Source organism: Metschnikowia bicuspidata (genome assembly GCF_001664035.1).
Source record: "Metschnikowia bicuspidata var. bicuspidata NRRL YB-4993 chromosome Unknown METBIscaffold_3, whole genome shotgun sequence".
NCBI lineage: Eukaryota > Fungi > Ascomycota > Pichiomycetes > Serinales > Metschnikowiaceae > Metschnikowia > Metschnikowia bicuspidata.
In genome coordinates, this window is record NW_017387733.1 from 784,249 (window position 1) to 803,267 (window position 19,019).

General features: G+C 48.4%; 8 protein-coding genes across 8 annotated transcripts; 4 read left to right on the top strand and 4 right to left on the bottom strand.

The window, feature by feature from the left end:
* Positions 1-1,798: 1,798 nt before the first annotated feature.
* On the top strand, positions 1,799-2,029 carry METBIDRAFT_42645 (uncharacterized protein; the record flags this gene model as incomplete). Its single annotated transcript, XM_018857566.1, has 1 exon — positions 1,799-2,029. A coding segment is annotated over one exon (231 nt), but the record flags the coding sequence as incomplete, so codon positions are not given.
* Positions 2,030-5,144: 3,115 nt separating this feature from the next.
* Positions 5,145-5,785, bottom strand: METBIDRAFT_11673 (uncharacterized protein; the record flags this gene model as incomplete). Its single annotated transcript, XM_018854057.1, has 3 exons — positions 5,145-5,259; positions 5,305-5,375; positions 5,600-5,785. 3 exons carry the CDS (start codon positions 5,783-5,785, stop codon positions 5,145-5,147), a joined length of 372 nt encoding a protein of 123 aa, XP_018711613.1.
* Positions 5,786-5,897: 112 nt separating this feature from the next.
* Positions 5,898-6,311, bottom strand: PGA26 (Pga26p; the record flags this gene model as incomplete). The annotated part of the gene is made up of 1 exon (XM_018854058.1): positions 5,898-6,311. The coding sequence occupies one exon, from the start codon at positions 6,309-6,311 to the stop codon at positions 5,898-5,900; it is 414 nt and encodes a 137-aa protein (XP_018711614.1).
* A 1,448-nt stretch (positions 6,312-7,759) lies between these two features.
* METBIDRAFT_174266 (uncharacterized protein) lies at positions 7,760-8,644 on the bottom strand. The gene has a single exon (XM_018854713.1). The coding sequence runs from the start codon at positions 8,354-8,356 to the stop codon at positions 7,808-7,810; it is 549 nt and encodes a 182-aa protein (XP_018711615.1). The 5' UTR covers positions 8,357-8,644; the 3' UTR covers positions 7,760-7,807.
* A 1,404-nt stretch (positions 8,645-10,048) lies between these two features.
* METBIDRAFT_41878 (protein kinase activating protein) lies at positions 10,049-12,127 on the top strand (the record flags this gene model as incomplete). Its single annotated transcript, XM_018857461.1, has 1 exon — positions 10,049-12,127. The coding sequence occupies one exon, from the start codon at positions 10,049-10,051 to the stop codon at positions 12,125-12,127; it is 2,079 nt and encodes a 692-aa protein (XP_018711616.1).
* A 1,650-nt stretch (positions 12,128-13,777) lies between these two features.
* METBIDRAFT_41977 (elongation factor 1-alpha) lies at positions 13,778-15,154 on the top strand (the record flags this gene model as incomplete). The annotated part of the gene is made up of 1 exon (XM_018857475.1): positions 13,778-15,154. One exon carries the CDS (start codon positions 13,778-13,780, stop codon positions 15,152-15,154), a length of 1,377 nt encoding a protein of 458 aa, XP_018711617.1.
* Positions 15,155-15,311: 157 nt separating this feature from the next.
* METBIDRAFT_31711 (uncharacterized protein) lies at positions 15,312-16,455 on the top strand. Its single transcript, XM_018855899.1, has one exon. It carries the CDS (start codon positions 15,519-15,521, stop codon positions 16,215-16,217), a length of 699 nt encoding a protein of 232 aa, XP_018711618.1. The 5' UTR covers positions 15,312-15,518; the 3' UTR covers positions 16,218-16,455.
* Positions 16,456-18,194: 1,739 nt separating this feature from the next.
* YPT72 (Rab family GTPase) lies at positions 18,195-18,839 on the bottom strand (the record flags this gene model as incomplete). Its single annotated transcript, XM_018857587.1, has 1 exon — positions 18,195-18,839. The coding sequence occupies one exon, from the start codon at positions 18,837-18,839 to the stop codon at positions 18,195-18,197; it is 645 nt and encodes a 214-aa protein (XP_018711619.1).
* Between the last annotated feature and the right edge of the window lie 180 nt (positions 18,840-19,019).

Consider the following 19,019-nt stretch of genomic DNA (forward strand, 5'->3'; position numbering starts at 1 on the left):
CCGGGGGTGTGGCTCTGCGGGTTCCGGGGGTGTGGCTCTGCGGGTTCCGGGGGCCTGCTAGGTCCGGGGGTGGGTGCAAATCGGCACCGTCAACGGTGCTGATGCCTGACTACTCCGGGAGCCGTGCTCCGCTGACGGCGGGGTTGTGCATTCAGGCTCACAGGCATTGTCTTCCATGCACGCTGCGTGTTTCTGCGCCGCAGATATACGGACTTGGAGCTCCCCACATGTGATGGTTGGTGGCTCCAGCTATCCATGGGCCTCGGACGTTCGGTGGGCTCCGTCAGGTCATGGATCCGGCGGGGATTCCTCTTGCAAAGACTCATCTTTGGAACGCTCGGCTTTGGAAATACTCCTCCATAAATACTCTTTACAAAGACTCTCTTATGATACTCTTTCGTCTCTGTTCATCCTGACTTTCTCTACTCTCCCAGCACTCTCACTCTCTTACAAATTCTCTCTCCCAAGTACTCTCTTACAAGTACTCTTTCAAAAACAATCTTTCCCAAATGCATTTTCACAAGAACTCTTTTGGAAATACTCTCTTCCATCCTAATACTCGCTACCATTCAACAAGACTCCCCCATCCAAAAGGTCTCTCTACCATCCATTAGTCTCTTTCATCCAAATACTCTCTACCATTCAACTTGTATCTCTCATCCAAATACTCTCTACCATTCAACTTGTATCTCTCATCCAAATACTCTCTACCATTCAACTTGTATCTCTCATCCAAATACTCTCTACCATTCAACTTGTATCTCTCATCCAAAAGGTCTCTTTTAAAAACACTCTCTCAAAAACACTCTCTCAAAAAGACTCTTTCCCAAATACTCTTTAACAAATACTTTTCCGCAAACACTCTCTTAATACTCTTTCTTACTCTCTTCCTTCCTGACTTTCTCTACTGTCAAGGCACTCTTATACTCTTACAAAACTGTCTTACAAGTACTCTTTCAAAAACAATCTTTTCCAAATACATTTTTTAAAAACCTCTTTCAAAGAGAGCATATGACGAGGTCACCTCTTACTTGAGACAAGATGGCTGGCCTGCGTTGGCCATCCACGGTGACAAGGATCAACACGAAATAGACTGGGTCTTGAAGGAATTCAGATCCGGTAAATCCCCATCATGGTTGCCACCGACGTGGCCGCCAGAGATATTGGTATGTATAACTTTTTTGCTTGCACTTTGCTACTAACCACAGTTTATGATGACACTGAGAACGTCAAAGGAACATCAAAATCAAATGGGAACGGAACGACAACTGACAATTTTTATCCTGCTGGCCAGGTTTTTTTGTCAGTAAAGGAGACTAGAGAGGACAGATTACGAGAAAGCTTCACCTCGCAAGAGGGCGAAATAAATCGATACGATCGAGGGCGATCTAAAACGCAACGAAATTGAAAATACTGACTGGATTTGTGGCGCCATGATGAAGAGATGCACTGTTGTTTTTTGGGGTGACATCGAATGAACTTATTACATGATTCTCTTCTTATGACAAGCGGGCGGCACTACAATATTTTGGCCTTGTTGAAATCTGTACTGGGTGATTCCAGCGACTCTTCATTGGGGCTAAACAACAGATTTATGTTTCACACTTTCATGCAGATTGGCCAGTTCAACCGTGCTTTCTACGTAATCAATACAAATCGAACTCCTTTTCTTTTGAACGTAGATATGGTCATCACTGAGCTTGGCTAACCCCGCCACACGATATACTAACATCCTTCAGATGTCAAGGATATCACATACGTTATCAACTACGACATGCCAGGTAACATTGAATACTAAGTCCACAGAATCGGAAGATCCGGTAGAGCCAACACCACTGGTACCGCTGTTTCCTTCTTCACTGACGCCAACCCCAAGATGGGTGGTGACTTGTGCAAGATTATGAGAGAGGCCAAGCAGGAAATTCCACCTGAGTTGCAAACCTCTTTTGGAAATACTCTCTTCCATCCTAATACTCGCTACCATTCAACAAGACTCCCCCATCCAAAAGGTCTCTCTACCATCCATTAGTCTCTTTCATCCAAATACTCTCTACCATTCAACTTGTATCTCTCATCCAAAAGGTCTCTTTTACAAACACTCTTTCCCAAATAGCCAAATACTCTTTAACAAATACTTTTCCACGAATACTCTCTTATAGATACTCTTTCGTACTCTCTTCATCCTGATTTTCTCTACTATCCAAGCACTCTTACTCTCTTACAAATACTCTCTTACAAGTACTCTCTTACAAGTACTCTCTTACAAGTACTCTTTCAAAAACATTCTTTTACAAATACTCTCTTTTGTAATACTCTCTTTCATCCCAATACTCTCCATTATTTAACTAGGCTCTTTAATATCTTTTACAAATACTCTCTCACTGATACTTTTTCCCAAACAATTTAACAAATACCCCTCCACAAATACTCTTTACATATACTCTCTTCTCTACTATCCAAGCACTCTTATACTCTCTTGCAAATACTCTCATACAAAGGCTCTTGTTTGCAGATACTCGCTTTTACACTCTCTTCGATCCTAATACTCCCTACCATCCAACTAGTCTCTTTTATCCAAATAGCCTCTTTCACAAATACTCCTTTTCACAAAGACTCCCTTTTAGAAATACTCTTTTTTTTAAACACTCTCTTCTACAAATACTTCAGTACAAATACTCTGTTGCAAATTGTCTATTACAAGAACTCTAATACCAATACTCTCTTCCATCTCAATACTACCTTACAAAAATCTCTTCTACAAATACTCTCTGATATATACTTTCTTCTCTTATATATACGCTCTTACAAATACTCGCTTTCACACTCTCCTCAACGCTCTACCATGTAAATAGTTTCTCTCATCCAAGTAGTTTCTTTTACAAAAACTCATTTTTACAAGTCCTTTCTTATAGATACTCTTTTTCATAAAAATCTCTTTTGCAAATACTCTTATCTTCCATCTTACTACTCCCTATCGACCAGCTAGTCTCTTTCATTCATTGCTTCCTTACATATACTGTCTTGCAAAGGCTCTCTATTGAAATACTCAGCTTCACAAATTCGCTTCTACAATCCCTCTTTTGAAAATTATCTCTTACTAAAACTCTCTTTCGTACTCTCTTCCATCCTAATTTTCTCTACTATTCAAACACTCTCTCCTTCAAACACTCTCTCGTTCAGATACTCTCTTTCAAATACTCTTTTCTGCCAATACTCTCTTTTACACTTTCTTTCATCCCAATTCTCTCGACCATTCAACTAGGCTCCTCCATCCAAATAGTCTCTTTCACAAATACTCACTATCATGAATGCTCCTTTTCACATATACTCTTCTTTACAATCACATTTTGTCATAAATACTCTTGTTTACAAATATCATCTTACAAATACTCTTTCCATCCTAGTTCTCCCTTCAGATACTTGATTTCATAAATACTCTTTTTTTCATGAATATTCTCTTTGACAAATACTCTCTTTCACTCTCTTCCATCCAGCTAGTCTCTTCCGTCCAAAAAATCTTTCATAAAAACGCTCTCCCTTGCACATACTCAGTTTTACTGATACTCTCGTGCAAAGGCTCTTCTTTGAAAATACTCGTTTTCACACTCTTCCATCCTAATACTGCCTACCGTCTAAATATTCTCTTTCACAGATACTCTCCTTTGCAAATACTCTTTTTACATAAACACCCTGTTTAAAAATCCTCCCCTGCAAACACTCTCTTGAGAATACTCTCTTCCAAATATCCTCTTACAAATACTCAGTTTTCCAAATAACCTTTTACAAATGTTCGCCTTCACACTCTGTTCCATTCCCAGCCTCTCCCATACAGCTACTCTCTCATCCAAACAGTCTCTTCAACTCTCTTTTACAAAGAGTGGCTCTTTTCAACGCGTACTGCAAAAAAAAAGGAGCAAGCCTTTTAGCGAGTACGAGCTCGAATAGGAGCGTTAAGGCCGCCTCCACTCCCCGCTTTTCTTTTCTTTCAAAACTCGTTTACATGCCAAAGAATCGAGTCATGCTTTTGATTCCTGGTCTAGCTAGCATCAGATATTCCGGAAATCACGCTTTCATACGCACCAGATTTTCCAAAGGCACCGAATATTCATGGCCCCTCCGATTGTCCATGCCGCACAGCTTTCAACGAAAAGAATTGCATGCTTACTTGCTATCCTCTTCATGGGTTCCATCATTCATGAGCATCTCCTTCGACACTCCATACATCATTTTCGACACCCCAAAGCAGCATAGACCATGGACCTTCTGAAATTCAAATATCTCAACTTTGACATCACAGCTGTCTCTGAAAAAACAAACTCGCTTTAAAACCAGAGATTAGCCCATAAACGACGTCATGCACCAATGCCCATCTGCAACACGCATGTGTCTCATCAAGCACATTGATAACGCAAAAACATAGATTACTAATCTGAGACTTCTTCGCCCACCCAGATCATTGTCTCCGGTACTTTGACAGCATCTACACTGGTATATCAAATCCGCTTCAAATCACTGTCCGCGCATCCGTCAAATCAAAATATAGTGATCTTCAAGACAGGTTTACCCAGTTAGCAATGCCCCTTTCTGCTTGACTGTTCCTAATCTGCCAGACTGTGTGCCTGGGTTTACGCTCGTTTTCTGTTTATTAGGCATGGCTTGCTCTACAGTGACCCTGCTGCAAACGCCTTGCCAGATCCAAGCCAGAACATAATTTTTATTGCCGGCTGAGCTCGGCTCCTCCAGTCTTCCGCTTCAAAATACTAAACTTGTCTCTGGCATCTACAAACTCATGCTACGGACTACACAATCTCTCCATCAACGTCTGCCTCCAAGAGTGTCAGCTTGTTTTCGGTATCTAATTTGTATTTCAAACACACATCTCACAACTCCTCGGGCGGAGTCGGTACGTCAAGCCGCCCGTGCCTATTTCCAAGGCGCATCGAGATTATTGATATATATGAATTTATTCGGCAACGCCAGCCTTGTGTCTGCATAAACTCCCATAAGCCTGGTCGAGGGGGCCGCAGCCGCAACCCAAAACATATTAATACTATTCTACGGGCCCGTCAGCATACTATCCAAAAAAAATTGCAAGGGGACAGAACGGAGAAGCGGCTCGCCGTAATTCCAAAAGCGTGCTTCCCTCATTCGACGATCACTATCATAACACCATGTTCTTGTCCATCTGCAATTACGTCGCACGTTCCCGTTCGAGCATCGTCAGGATTTAGAACTACTACCCAATTGAGTTCGAAAAATCTACGAGTCAAAGCCTAGTAAACTCACAGTGCAGTGAGGGCTTACTTAGAAGTACAATGAACAATGACACGACCTGGCCGATCACATGTCGCCCAGCACGTGACGCGCTTGTTCCACTGGCGTTTCACGAATAGCAGCAAAAAAAATCATGAAACGTCGAAGGCCGGGGAATGCTGGCACCACAGTTCCACCCATTGCCGGCCTGCCCATATACAGCACGTTTCATAGGGGAAGTTTTGCGCTGCACCCAGCGCACTAGCTGCATGGCCGGCATCCGCGTAAATCGCTCAATTTGCCCTCGCCATGCAGCAGCGGCCAATCAGAATGCCTAGAGGCTCACCAGCAACGCATACCAGTCGCCCGAGTCTTTTGGCCAAAAGCCCAGGCAAGCCTCGTATCCAAGTGTGCGTCCTGCAAGGCAGAAAAGTGGCCCGGAGTGCACAGGGCCCTTGTGCGCGGTAATACACACAACAAACACCTCGCTCAACAGCCGCCGCGCGCAGAGCCATCCGAGGCAGCCAGACATTATAGCGCAGCTTATTAGGGAGACTACGATCGATAATTAAAAACATTTTAATATTGAATTATACCTGATACCGAAAGTGAATTATAGATCCACGAAGAAGCTAGTTCTCCGCTTACAACAAAGCAGCAGCGACGGCGGCGACACCAGCGACAACACCAGCAACGTTCTTGGCACCGGCACCCTCGTAGGTGGAGACGGTGGCAGAAGTGTAAGCTGGGGCAGCAGTGGAGGTGGCGGTCTCCTTGGTCTCGGTGGTCCACTCCATGGTCTCAGTGTAGGTCTCAGTGGTGTAGGTGGTTGGGACAACACACTCCTCGGTGATGGTCAAGGTGGTGGCCTCAGAGACGGTGATGGTGTGAGGCTTGCAGACAGTGTCACAGGTGGTGATGGTGATCACGGTGGACTCTGGGCAGTAGGTGGTGTAGCCAGTGACGGTGACATCAGTGGTAACGGTGGTGGCGTTGTGGTAACCGGCCAAGGCGGTGGCGGACAAGGCGGAGATGGCAGCGACGGTGGAGAATTGCATGTTTAGCGAGTGACTTGATTAATTGTAATGGAGAAAAAAGTGTTGGTAGCCTGAGGGCCGGGGCCTCTTATATACGGTTTTTTTAATTAGCAGGCATATCCGCATCGTGCGTCGCCGTGGGGCAGTCCTGGATGTGTGTTTAGCAAAAACAGCCGCATGTGCAGGCCGGCGGAATTGCGCACCGCGAAGTGCTTGGCGCTTGTTCGCGTGTGCATGCACATCGGCACTCCACCCAAACGAGATCCAGGACCACGCCAGCTGCTCCAGCCAGTCTTTCATCTGGTATTTGACCTGCTTTTGAAGTGGGCTTTAATGGCCCTTACCGTCTCACCTTGCAGACAGCATTTTCCGGCACTCTGTAGAGAGGGCCCTTGCTACCCTGGCTCACCCTCCTTATGGGAGTACTGTACATAGACATTCGCTCTCAGCGCACAAGCCATTTCGTCACTGCGCGCGCTTGCGGCCTCGTGGAAAAAAGAGTAGGCAAGGTCAGAAATGAGAAACTTTAAGGAAAACAAATAGACTTCGGCGCTGGCTCCACACTCATTTGATTGTGCTACACCGGCGCTTCCTGGTCTAGGAAAACTCCCCGGGCCATAGATCTGGGCATATGCTCCTTGGTCTTTGTTTGTTTTCTCTCTGCGCTCAAAAGAACGAGCGTATTGACTAGGTTCGGAGTTCCCTCCTCTATTTTGTCGAGATCCACTCTATACAAGAGATTACTAAATATAGAATACGCTTGCGCGCCGACTCATGGTGAGTGGAGCAAATTTGTATGTGTAGGATACATGCGGCTCGTCGTCCCAGTCTGGCAAGAGTAAACACCCATGGGGATTATATGACGGCGGTCCTTCCTAACTAAGCAAGGTTTCCTGTTTCGCAGAGGTGGTGGTACCATTCGATTGCTCGACCGAGTGTTGCTAATGACTCACGGGGCCAGAAGGTTGCTTATTTTTCCATTTGTTCATTTAGTATCTCTACCTTTATCTGCTCGTAGTTTACCCAAAAAAGCAGAGTTGCTCAGTTTCATTCGAGTGGGGGATGCTTAGTGGTACAAGCTTCCACATATGCACTCTCAGTCCTTGAAATTCGCAAATCTATGGTGCCCGAATTAGGGGGTCCCACCCACACCGCTGATTCGCCCCCATTGGCTTGCTCTGGCTTGATACTATGCGCCTTACGAAAACCCCCGGATATTTTACTAGTGCGATATGAAAATCTCCAAAGAATTCTACGAATGCAAGGCCGCTATAATGTCCTTCAATGATTGCGCAACAAGTCCCGGCGATCACCAGAGAAGGATCCAGAAAATCGGGCGGATTATTGCAGGGCCTCCAGGGGGCTTGAGCCGGGCGGCTCCGCCTTATCTGAGGCACCCCATGAATCAGAGAAATCTGTAGGATCTTCTAAGCCGAAGCCCATGGAATTCCAGTGGCTCAAAATAAGCTTCGGAATAATTCGGGGGATTCTCGCGGGCTCGGGGTGCGCGGGAATCTTTAGCCGAGTATTTGTTTTGGTTTCCCCTCCCTTTTTCTTGTGTTGCCCCTATTCGTGCAGGCCGCTGCAAGTGCGTTGGGTGCAGTACCGTGGTCCTCGCCAACCACATGGGTCTGTGGGCCCCGGAGCCTCGTGCGGCGTGCCAAGCTTTTTCGGGCTAAAAAAAGAAGAAACATAAATATGCGGATACGAGGTGCCTGGTACGTCCGCCGCGGGACGGGCCCATTGGTTGGCTCGTAATTAGTGGTTCTCATGTTTCGTGGCGAGTTTGACCAGAAAAAATACTGTTTCCACAGAATAAGCCTGTAGCAGCATTTCCCAAAACGACGCCGGAAAACGGACGCCCCAGAAACGATGCCACGAACCAATGGCCATCCACCCTTGTCTGTTCGTGTATTTCCCCACGTACTATTGTAGCGCGCTAAAACAACGGCTTTTGGGTGCAACGAAATATCTCCCCCGACAAACGCCGCATGTTTGGCCCGCCCCTGTGGAGGTGCCTGGATGCAAAGCCTCATTTGCCTGGAAACGGCAAGGATTCTGCACATTTCCTTTGGAAGAAGAAGGCTGCCGGGGCCCGCTACACCACTTTTGGAACCAGCTGGTCAGGACCCATGATTGTGGCGGCCGGGAAACGGGGTCACGTGATGCGCCTGTTCGCCTGGCCCACGCGAGGTTTGGAGAGCGTCGCGAAATTCGGCGAGCAATCAAAACGCTGGGGGTGGTCTTTGTATGCCTGAAAGCAGGTCTTCGTATCCGGGTTTTGTGCCTTGTTTTCATGATCCAGTGGGATACGAGTCATGCCGAAGTAAATAGTAGTTTGTCGACTTTCGGTTGGGATGCCAGTCGGACTTTTTGGTCTGGTCTTAATTAGTGACATGTTGTTTATTAGTGACATGCTGTTTATTAGTGACATGATATGGTGATGCGCGAACCAGCTTAGTTATGGAAATTTCTTCATACAGTGAGTAGAGGTTGTGCTTGAGACTGAAATGTCCTCTGGGCGGGTATATTAGGGCATGATGAGAAACAAGGCCACTGTCTCGTTGGGCGTGGCTGCAAACATTCCTCTTCGAGAGCAATGACTACTGAACATCTGAAACGGTGAGAAGGATGCAATAAAGATGTATGCAATAAAGAGGGATGCAAAAAAAAGGATGCAAGACAAGGGACTCAGAAAAGAAGAATGCCAAAAGAAGACACCAGAAGCATCAAGCATAAAACCGCGTCAAAACAAAACTTCAGTCAGCAAGAAGTCAAGAAACAGGACCCTTGAAACCAGAACATCGGAATCAGAAGATAAAAATCAGAAGTAGGAAACAGAAGAAAAGAATCTCGTTACCACAGAGTCTGTTCCACTGCATCCTAATCGAACACGTGCAAGAAATCAGGCGCTCTTGGGTTTAAGCTGTTTGTCTCATCTTGGTTTGAACCATGCGACACGTGACGTGCCCTCCCAGCTGCTGGAATATTCGGGAGGCACGGGGGTTTGCGGCTTGAAACTCGCCCCGGCGGCATATCCTCAAATCTCTTACTATAATTGCAGTCTGAGAGCATCAATGGTTTGAATCATAACTGTAGAAATTGAGGAGTATTATGAAAGTTAGCCTTGTGAAGGAAAATATAACAGGAAATAAACAGGGGATGCAAATCATATGAAAGCAAGATACGAAAACAGACAATCAACTGATCAACAGACTAACAATTGTCTAAACAAACAAGCTAAACAACAGACTAAAAGATGACAACAAATCCAAAGATGAGCAACAAGCCAAGGATAAACGACAAAACAAAAGACAAACGACAAACCAAAAACAAACGACAAACCTAAAGACAAACGACAAACCTAAAGACAAACGACAAACTTGAAGATAAAAGATAAACACGTGATCAAAGCACATCCACTTCTAACATCAACATACTACGAAGCGGTCAAAAGAGCAAGCACAAAAGACCAGAAACACAAGGAGAGAAGTCAAGGATAGATTTAAGAAAAATATAACAAAACGTTTTTGGAAAACACAAAACTGGGCCTAGAAAGGGCGTTGGCTGCAAATCAAAACACCCTCACATCCGGACCCTTCTCATTGCGCTCACCCGCTCACAGCTCTAGTCTGCGACGCGTCGCGCCTGCACACAGTACAAACCACTCCAACCTATGCTCCAGTCATCAGATTCCATCGGCAAAGCATCCCCCACACCACACCTCCTACACGCCTCCTACACGCCTCTCACGCATCATGTCGAAGCCCTTTCTGGGCATGAACTTTTGCTGCACGGGCCTTGTATCCGCACACCGGCAGCAGCTTGGCTCGCAGATCACCGCCATGGGCGGAACACTCCATTCGGACTTGATGAGCCTGGTGGACTACTTGGTTGTGGGCGGCCGCCGGACTGAAAAGTACAAGTACTCCGTGCGGTACCGGCACGACATTGCGTTTGTGTCGCCTGAAGCTGTCGCCGATCTCCACGCACGCTGGGTCGCCGGCGCAGATAACGACTTGGACATTCGCCGCCACTTGCTCCCCGTTTTCAGCGGCTTCACGGTGTGTGTGGCCCGTGTGGACCGCCCGCTGCCGGAGCACCACACGCGCTTGTTTGGCGAGCGGTTCCGCCAGCCGCCCGCGGGTGCCATGCCGCCAGTCGTGCCGCAGGACCCGTTTCTGGCCACCGACTTGATCGGCGCCATGCAAGAATTGGGCGCCGACGTCAGCGCCACGCTCACCTCCGACTGTGCCGTGTTGGTGGGCACCGCCGCCGAGGGCAAGCGCTACCGCATGGCGCTTGAGTGGCACGTGCCCGTGGTGCACCCCATGTGGGTCTACGACTCGTGCCTCCGTGGCGCCGCGCTCCATTTGGACGACTATGAATTGACGCCCGGTGCACCCAACCTCTACAGCAGCACGCTGTTTGCGTGGAAGAGCCTCTACTTAACGCGCCTCCGGCCCGAGCGTGTACTGGTTGCAGTTGTGGAGAAGCGCGAGCGACCCGTGTTGAAAAAAACCTCCGACGTCTGGACGTCTATCATGAGCAGCACACATGTCCCAGTGGCCAAGCAGGTGCAGGGCAGTAGCTCGTGGGCCGAGGCGCTGGCGCTCGGCTCGGGCGCTGACCCTGAGTCGGGGGCTGGTCTAGAACCGGCAGTTGACTCTAGCGCCAGGGCTGCTTCTGAGACGCACACGGGCACTGGCTCCGATGCCGACCCCGGGCCGCAGCTCTTCCGTGGACTCACGTTCCTTCCCGTCGGCCTCTCTGTGCCCGAGCAGAATCTCCTCCGCCGGGTTGTGGAGTCCCACCGGGGCGCGGTCGCCACCGCCTCCGACGACGTGACAATCTCCCATATCTTGTTGCGCGTGCGCGACGGTCCACAGGCCCATCTCATGCTTCTGATGCTTCCGCGCGCCACGGTACGGCGTGTCAGCGCCAAGCAGATCGCCGTGGTCACCGACTGGTTTGTTGAGCGCAGCGTGTACTACAATGCTCTCCGCCAGGACGCATGGTGCCGTCCCATGCCAGGCCTTGTGCCGCTGCTCCGGCGGTTCAAGGTCTGCGTGTCCGGCTTCACGGGTGTGGAGCTCCTCCATATTGAGAAGTTGGTTGGCCTTCTCAACCTCGAGTTCTGCGATGTGTTTTCCTCCAAGCGTGACCTACTTGTTGTCAACATCAACGTTTTCCGTAAAACCTTAACCGCCGCTAGCCCGGCGCTCTTCGACTACGCGCCCACCGAGCTCTTGGATTGCCCTGTCTACACCAACGGCGATGACTCGCGCTCGGTGTCGGCGATGTCGACCCGCAACAAGATCAATGCCGCCAAGAAATGGAACATCCCAGTTGTGTCAGCGGCGTACCTATGGGAGATGGTTCAAATCCTGGGTGACCAGCCCAACTTGAAGCTCCCCGAAATCTCCGACCGCGCATGGTGTATCTTTGCGCCGAACAAAAGTGGCAAATTCTCGTCGCTAATAGACTTTGCCAGTGGCACGGGACACAAGCAGGGGGGAGACGTCCTGGCATGCGACGAGGAACCTCTGGACGTGCGCGTACAGCTCCCGTCACCGCGCAAGTCAAAAGACAAGCACAGGTACGGCAGGTTGGTGGGGGGCGGAGAATCCCTCACTGACAAGATCCTTCGGTCGAAGGAGGGCGATGCGCTTGAGGACCGTGATGGGGATGGCGAGGCCGATATCAGCATCAATGACGAAAACCTCACCCAGGTCGGCTACGGCAGTGCGGGCTCCAATATGGGCGAAAACGATCTTTGGAAGAAGGTCGAAGATTTGCACGAGAGGCTTCCGAAAAGGAGAAGAACCCGAGGCTGAGGAATGGCACCCACGCCACAGGTTCAATATTCCTCTGTATGGGGTATTCTACTCGTTGAAAACTACGTTGTGCCGTGAGGAGGATCGAAGAACCGGAGGCTGATGTCGCAAACAGGACTAGCGTATATATTTATTCATTCATCTTTCTTCTGAGTCTTCTATTGGCAATGGGCCTGTCAACTCTCATGGTCACGGCACGCTTGGTGACGACTATAAGTACTTGCCGCATACCTCCATTATGCAAGCGCGCGCATGGTCTCATACGGGAGATATTGGGGATGTTCAAAAGCAGAGATTCAGAAGCACTTGCGAAATTCCGCAGAATGTGGCTCAGTCAGTGAATAGAGGATAGGCTGGATTATACTGTTTCTCCGCAAAACGATAAACGGGTCTGTTTTCAAATTTTGGTGGTGCTAATAAACATGGTGACAATAGTTCGCACTGTGCTCATATTTTGTCATAGAACAAAAATATTCTTGTCGAAGTGCAACATTACATAGAATACTCCAGCATGTCGGCATTTTCGACTTCAAATCTAAAATCTTTCAAGACTCACTAGAAATCGTGGCCCGCCAAGCTAAGCGTGATTTAAGGAAAGGTACGAAAAAGATCTTGCACGGCAATTTTCTCAAATCTTTAATTTGATGTATTGTCCATGGCGTGCGGTTCTGGCTTCGTCGGGCAGATAGCTGCGAAAACGCAGACAGACGACATTAGACAATCGAAAGGCGTGCGCGTTAACAGACATCGACATGGTCTTTCGGGGTCTAGGGCGATAGAAATGCATCATGATATATAAGGGATATGTAAGAGATACAAAAGACATGGGAAAAACAATCGACATGTTTTTTGCTTCTACTGAAAATTGGCACCTTTTATTTTTTGTGGGTTTGGTATTTGTGATGGCTGGTGCTGGAATAAAGACAGCATTCTGTGTTTGTAAGATTGAAAATAAAAGAGCTATGACGCCTCTGCTAGACTCCTATGAAGGCGGGGGGACCTCAAAACTGGAAAGGGTCTGTCTTATTCCATCTCTGCACACAACCGCAAATAACCACCAGGCCTCGACGCCAGAGCAACCCGCGCAGCAAGGCAATGCTCTTTGGATTCTTCTATTTGTATGCCGAAACCACTGGTTTTGGCTGGGAACACGCCGGAGGCGAGTCACGTGATGGGATTTTCATCAGCCAGGCTTCCAATCACCAGGAGAGCTTGCGCCCAAAATGTCGCGCACCCATTCTGCGATGCCCAGCGGAGCAGAAGCAGCGCACGCACGACCAGCGGCCCTGCACACAATATATTTCTGGCCACGTTTGCTGGGCCCCTGCCACCCATTGAAAAACGGCTCGGACTCGACGAATTTTTTAAGCAGCCGCCAGGAGGCAGCCGAGGGTGGTTTCTTTTTGAGGCGGCAGCCGCTGTCCTGGCAGCCCCCAGGATGTCGTCCCGGTGCCGATTTAATGTCGCGCGGCGACTGCCACTGCGCGCTGTGTACACGCCGCAGAGAAAAAGACCAGGGAAAATTTTTTCCTATCGCATTGCCGCAAAAAAAAGAAAGAAAAAATCTGCAATATATAAACCGCGTCATCCGCACAGGCGCCGCCTGCTATTTTTTCCCTTTTTTTCTCAAGATTTTCATAGTATTTCACCATGGGTAAAGAGAAGTCTCACGTTAACGTTGTTGTCATCGGCCACGTCGATTCCGGTAAGTCCACTACCACCGGTCACTTGATCTACAAGTGTGGTGGTATTGACAAGAGAACCATCGAGAAGTTCGAGAAGGAGGCCGCTGAGTTGGGTAAGGGTTCTTTCAAGTACGCTTGGGTCTTGGACAAGTTGAAGGCCGAGAGAGAGAGAGGTATCACCATTGACATTGCTTTGTGGAAGTTCGAGACTCCAAAGTACCACGTCACTGTCATTGACGCCCCAGGCCACAGAGATTTCATCAAGAACATGATCACTGGTACTTCCCAGGCTGACTGTGCTATCTTGATTATCGCCGGTGGTGTCGGTGAGTTCGAGGCTGGTATCTCCAAGGACGGCCAGACCAGAGAGCACGCTTTGTTGGCTTACACCTTGGGTGTCAGACAATTGATTGTTGCTGTCAACAAGATGGACTCCGTCAAGTGGGACAAGAACAGATTCGAGGAGATCATCAAGGAGACCTCCAACTTCGTCAAGAAGGTCGGTTACAACCCCAAGACTGTGCCATTCGTCCCAATCTCTGGTTGGAACGGTGACAACATGATTGAGGCCTCCACCAACTGTCCTTGGTACAAGGGATGGGAGAAGGAGACCAAGGCCGGTAAGTCCACCGGTAAGACCTTGTTGGAGGCCATTGACGCCATTGAGCCACCTTCGAGACCAACCGACAAGGCCTTGAGATTGCCATTGCAAGATGTCTACAAGATCGGTGGTATCGGAACGGTGCCAGTCGGCAGAGTCGAGACCGGTGTCATCAAGGCCGGTATGGTCGTCACCTTCGCCCCAGCTGGTGTCACCACTGAGGTCAAGTCCGTCGAGATGCACCACGAGCAATTGGTCGAGGGTCTTCCAGGTGACAACGTTGGTTTCAACGTCAAGAACGTCTCCGTCAAGGAGATCAGAAGAGGTAACGTCTGTGGTGACTCCAAGCAGGACCCACCAAAGGGTGCCGCTTCTTTCACCGCCCAGGTCATTGTCTTGAACCACCCAGGTCAAATCTCCTCCGGTTACTCCCCAGTCTTGGACTGTCACACTGCCCACATTGCCTGTAAGTTCGACACCTTGTTGGAGAAGATCGACAGAAGAACTGGTAAGTCCTTGGAGTCCGAGCCTAAGTTCGTCAAGTCCGGTGACGCCGCCATTGTCAAGATGGTCCCAACCAAGCCAATGTGTGTTGAGGCTTTCACCGACTACCCACCTTTGGGAAGATTCGCCGTCAGAGACATGAGACAAACCGTTGCTGTCGGTGTCATCAAGGCTGTTGAGAAGTCCGACAAGGCCGGTAAGGTCACCAAGGCTGCTCAAAAGGCTGCCAAGAAGTAAGTTAACTAGTCTGACTAGTCTGCTTTTGTTGGTTCCACATATCCCACTAATACAGTGTTTTAGAAAACAACGCCGTAGTCTCGTAGAGTCTTGTGCCTGGCAGCATGTGAAAAGCCACCGTCGGCCAAGGGGCCAGTATTTCGTGCGGGGCCGATGTGCCCCATTTGCAAAAGTAGCACTGGTCTCCGGAACCTGGCTGTTGGAGGACCGGCCAGCCTCATCTGGGAATGTCCTGGACCAATTCCGGTGGTGTACGGGTGCACAGACAGTGCCCTTCTCCACCAGATGTCTGGTTTCAGCCGTTCGTCTGCCAAATACCCGAGTGAGCGGCAGAAGTGCAAGAAAGCACAGGCAAGGTAGTATCATGACTTCAGTTCTTGAAAGAGGCGCGGCTCTTTTCGACGAGCGAGACTACAACCACGCCACAGACTCCACCTATAAGGACTATAGGCAACAGGCGTCGGACTTGTACGAGAAGAAAAACAAGCTTTCCCAGCAGTCGCAGCAGGCGTACCAGAGAGGCGATAAGCAAAAGGCACATGAGCTCAGCGAGCAGCTGAAGCAGGTGTTACAGGAGGCCGAAAACTGCAACAAGAAGGCCGCAGAGTACGTCTTCATCGAAAACAACACGGACTCCAAGAGCGACGAGATCGATTTGCACGGCTTGTACGTGAAGGAGGCCAAGTGGATTTTGCAGAGGCGCATCAGCGAGTGTATACGCACCAACCAGCCGCACATCAAGGTCATAGTGGGCAAAGGCTTGCACTCGCAGAATGGAGTGGCCAAGTTGAAGCCTGCCATTGACGAGATGTGCGACGAGTCCCGCTTGAAGCACTACGTGGATCCACACAACGCCGGGGTCATGGTGATTGAACTTACGAACACATCGAACCTGAACATTCCGTCCCACTGGGACTCGTCGCCAATGGGCCAGGGATACCAGCAGCAGCCCCAGTACCAACAACAGCCGCAATACCAGCCGCAGCCCCAGCAGCAGGAATTCAAGACGGGGAATCTGTTGGTGGATTTGTTGTTGAAGGTGGTGTGCAACTGCTTGAAGTAGGGCGTGGGATAGTAGGCTGGGCCCGGCCGGGCACTGTGTGCGGGTTTGCTTTGCTTATGGATGTGGGTGTTTTTGGGGGTTTGACTTCTTTCTACGTTTCATCATAGACGAACGCTTATTCATGGTGGTGTACTTATAGTTGTATATTTCCTTCTGGTAGTGGTGCGCTTCTAATAATGGATTCTCATAGTATCTGTCCTTCTGGTAGTGGCTTTACTCCTAATAATGGGTTCTCATAGTATTTGTCCTTCTGGTAGTGGCTTCACTCCTAATAATGGAATCTCATAGTATTTATCTTTCTGGTAGTGGCTTTACTCCTAATAGTGTAATCTCATAGTATCTGTCCTTTTGGCAGTGGCTTTACTTCTAATAATGGATTCTCACAGTATCTGTCCTTCTAGTAGTGGCTTTTCTTCGAATAATGGATTCTCATATTATTTATCCCTATAGTAGTGGTTTAAGTTCTGGTGGTGGTTTCGATCCTGGTGGTGGTTTCGATCCTGTTGGTGTTTTCAATTCTAGTAATGGATCTTGCTTTAGTAGTGACTCAATAAGTGGCTTTCCTTCTGATAGTGGTTTTTATTCTGATGGTGTCTTCAATTCTACAAGCAGTGGATTTTCTTCATGATTTAGTTCTGATAGTTTTGATTCTAGCAGTGGACTGGCTAGCAGTGAATTTTCTTCAGGTAATGGTTTTGGCTCTGTTAGTGTTAATTCTAGTAGTGTCTTCTAGCAATTATTTTTTTTCAGGTATTGGTTTTGATTCCGATAGTAGTTTTAATTTAAGTGGTAGATTTACTTCTGGTGAAGGCTTCAATTTCAATAGTGTCGTTTCTTGCAGTGATTTTGACTCTATTACTTGCTTTCCTTCTAGTAGTGTATTCATTCTAATAGTGGATTTTTTCTTGCAGGAGGATTCACCCGTAAACACACTCTTTTAGTTGCTTTTATACTTGTAACTTTATGTAACATGAAAATATCTAGTTTTGGCTTCATTTCTAATCGTGGTGTTCCTTCCGGTATTAGTTTGAGCCACACTTGCTCTTTGTTTGCGCTCTAACTAATTGAGCCCATACTTCCAGTTGAGTCTATTTCAGTTGAATTTATTTCAGTTGGCTTTACTTCTGTTGATTCTACGTATGTTTACTTTGGCTCTGTTGCCTCTACTTCGGTTTACTTATTTCTGTTTACTCTACTCCAGGTAACTCTACTTCTCCTAACTCTACTTCTGTTGACTCTATTACTGATTACTTCATTTCCATTTACTTGACTCCAGTTAAATCTTGACTATTGTACTTGTTGTCTTGCTCATACTCTGGAGGCTGAGCTCAGGGAAGCAAGCGTGGACGACAACGCACGATCAATACGAAGACCAAGGCCATTTCGGCCGGGAATTCAAGCTGGGAAAAACAAAAAAGCAAAGAGAAGAAAACATCAACGAAAAGGAATATATATTCATGTCGAAAACAGCAACATGCTCGATTCTAAGAGCCGTGAGCCGACCGCAACGAGTATCTCAGGACTGTCAAGTTTGTAGGGCTTCCGCAGTTCAGGAAAGGGAGACCTAGTTTCGGCGTTCTTCGGAGTTTTGAAGGACCCTGTGATTCCAAGCAAGAACACGAGTCATTTCCGAACTCTCCGCCAAGTCGTCTAATAGATCCAAAGAATATCCACATCTGCAGAAACTCAACCGTAACTTCACGGTAACTTCACAGTAACTTCACAGTAACTTCACAGTAACTTCACAGTAACTTCACAGTAACTTCACAGTGACTTCACAGTAACTTCACAGCAAATCCACTGTAACTCCACACTACTCCACAATACATCCGCGTCCACAGAAACACCCACGTCCACAGCACACGCACGTCTACAGGCCACCAGTATTTCCTTGCGTTGATTTTGAACCACGGTATTAAATAGGGCCAGGCTGCCAGAACCGGCCTAACCGGCAAACCGGCGGCACGTACCAAGGGCCTAGCACGCACACCCCCCAGCGGGGTTCTCCAAGTGGATGTTGATGGCGTCGTTGTAGTCATCGCCCGCGTCGTTGCGCGAGCTCTCGGTCAACTCCTCCTGCTGCAAGGCCATCTTGGCAATGACCTCGAACGCAGACTCCACGTTGACCGAGTCCTTGGCGCTGGTCTCGAACACCGGGTAGTTCAGGCCGCCCAACTGGTTCTTGGTCACGTGCATCAACTTCTTTTGCAACGACGCGATCTTCTTGCTCTCGTCAACGTCGATCTTGTTGCCAATCACAATGAAGGGGAAGTCCTGCGGGTTCTGCACGTTCAGCTGGATCAAGAACTCGTCTTTCCACGACGGCAAGTTGTTGAGCGACTTCTCGTTGGTCACATCGTAGCACAACACACAGCAGTCGGCGCCGCGGTAGAACGCCACGCCGAGGCTCTGGAACCGCTCCTGCCCGGCCGTGTCCCAGATCTGCAAGGACACGGTTTTGTTGTCGATCACCAAGTCCTTGGTGAGGAAGTCCGCGCCGATGGTGGCCTTGTACTGGTGCGAGAACTTGTTGTTGACGAACTGCTGCATGAGCGACGTTTTGCCGACGCCCGAGTCGCCGAGGATGATCACCTTCAACAACGTCTTTTTTCTGCTGGACATTGGCAAGGGCTGGGCGTTGAGGGCTGATGTGAGCCGATGTCTGGAGACGAGATTTGACGTCTAAGACGGAGATTTGATGTCTAAAGACGGAGGTGTGATGTCTGAAGACGGAGATTTGATGTCCAAAGACGGAGATTTGATGTCCAAAGACGGAGATTTGATGTCCAACGACGGAGATTT

What these genes read in the sequence shown, in the direction of transcription:
- METBIDRAFT_174266 (XM_018854713.1), bottom strand. Translation starts at nt 8,356, where the DNA reads ATGTGCAGAATCCTTGCCGTTTCCAGGCAAATGAGGCTTTGCATCCAG.
- METBIDRAFT_31711 (XM_018855899.1), top strand. Translation starts at nt 15,519, where the DNA reads ATGACTTCAGTTCTTGAAAGAGGCGCGGCTCTTTTCGACGAGCGAGAC.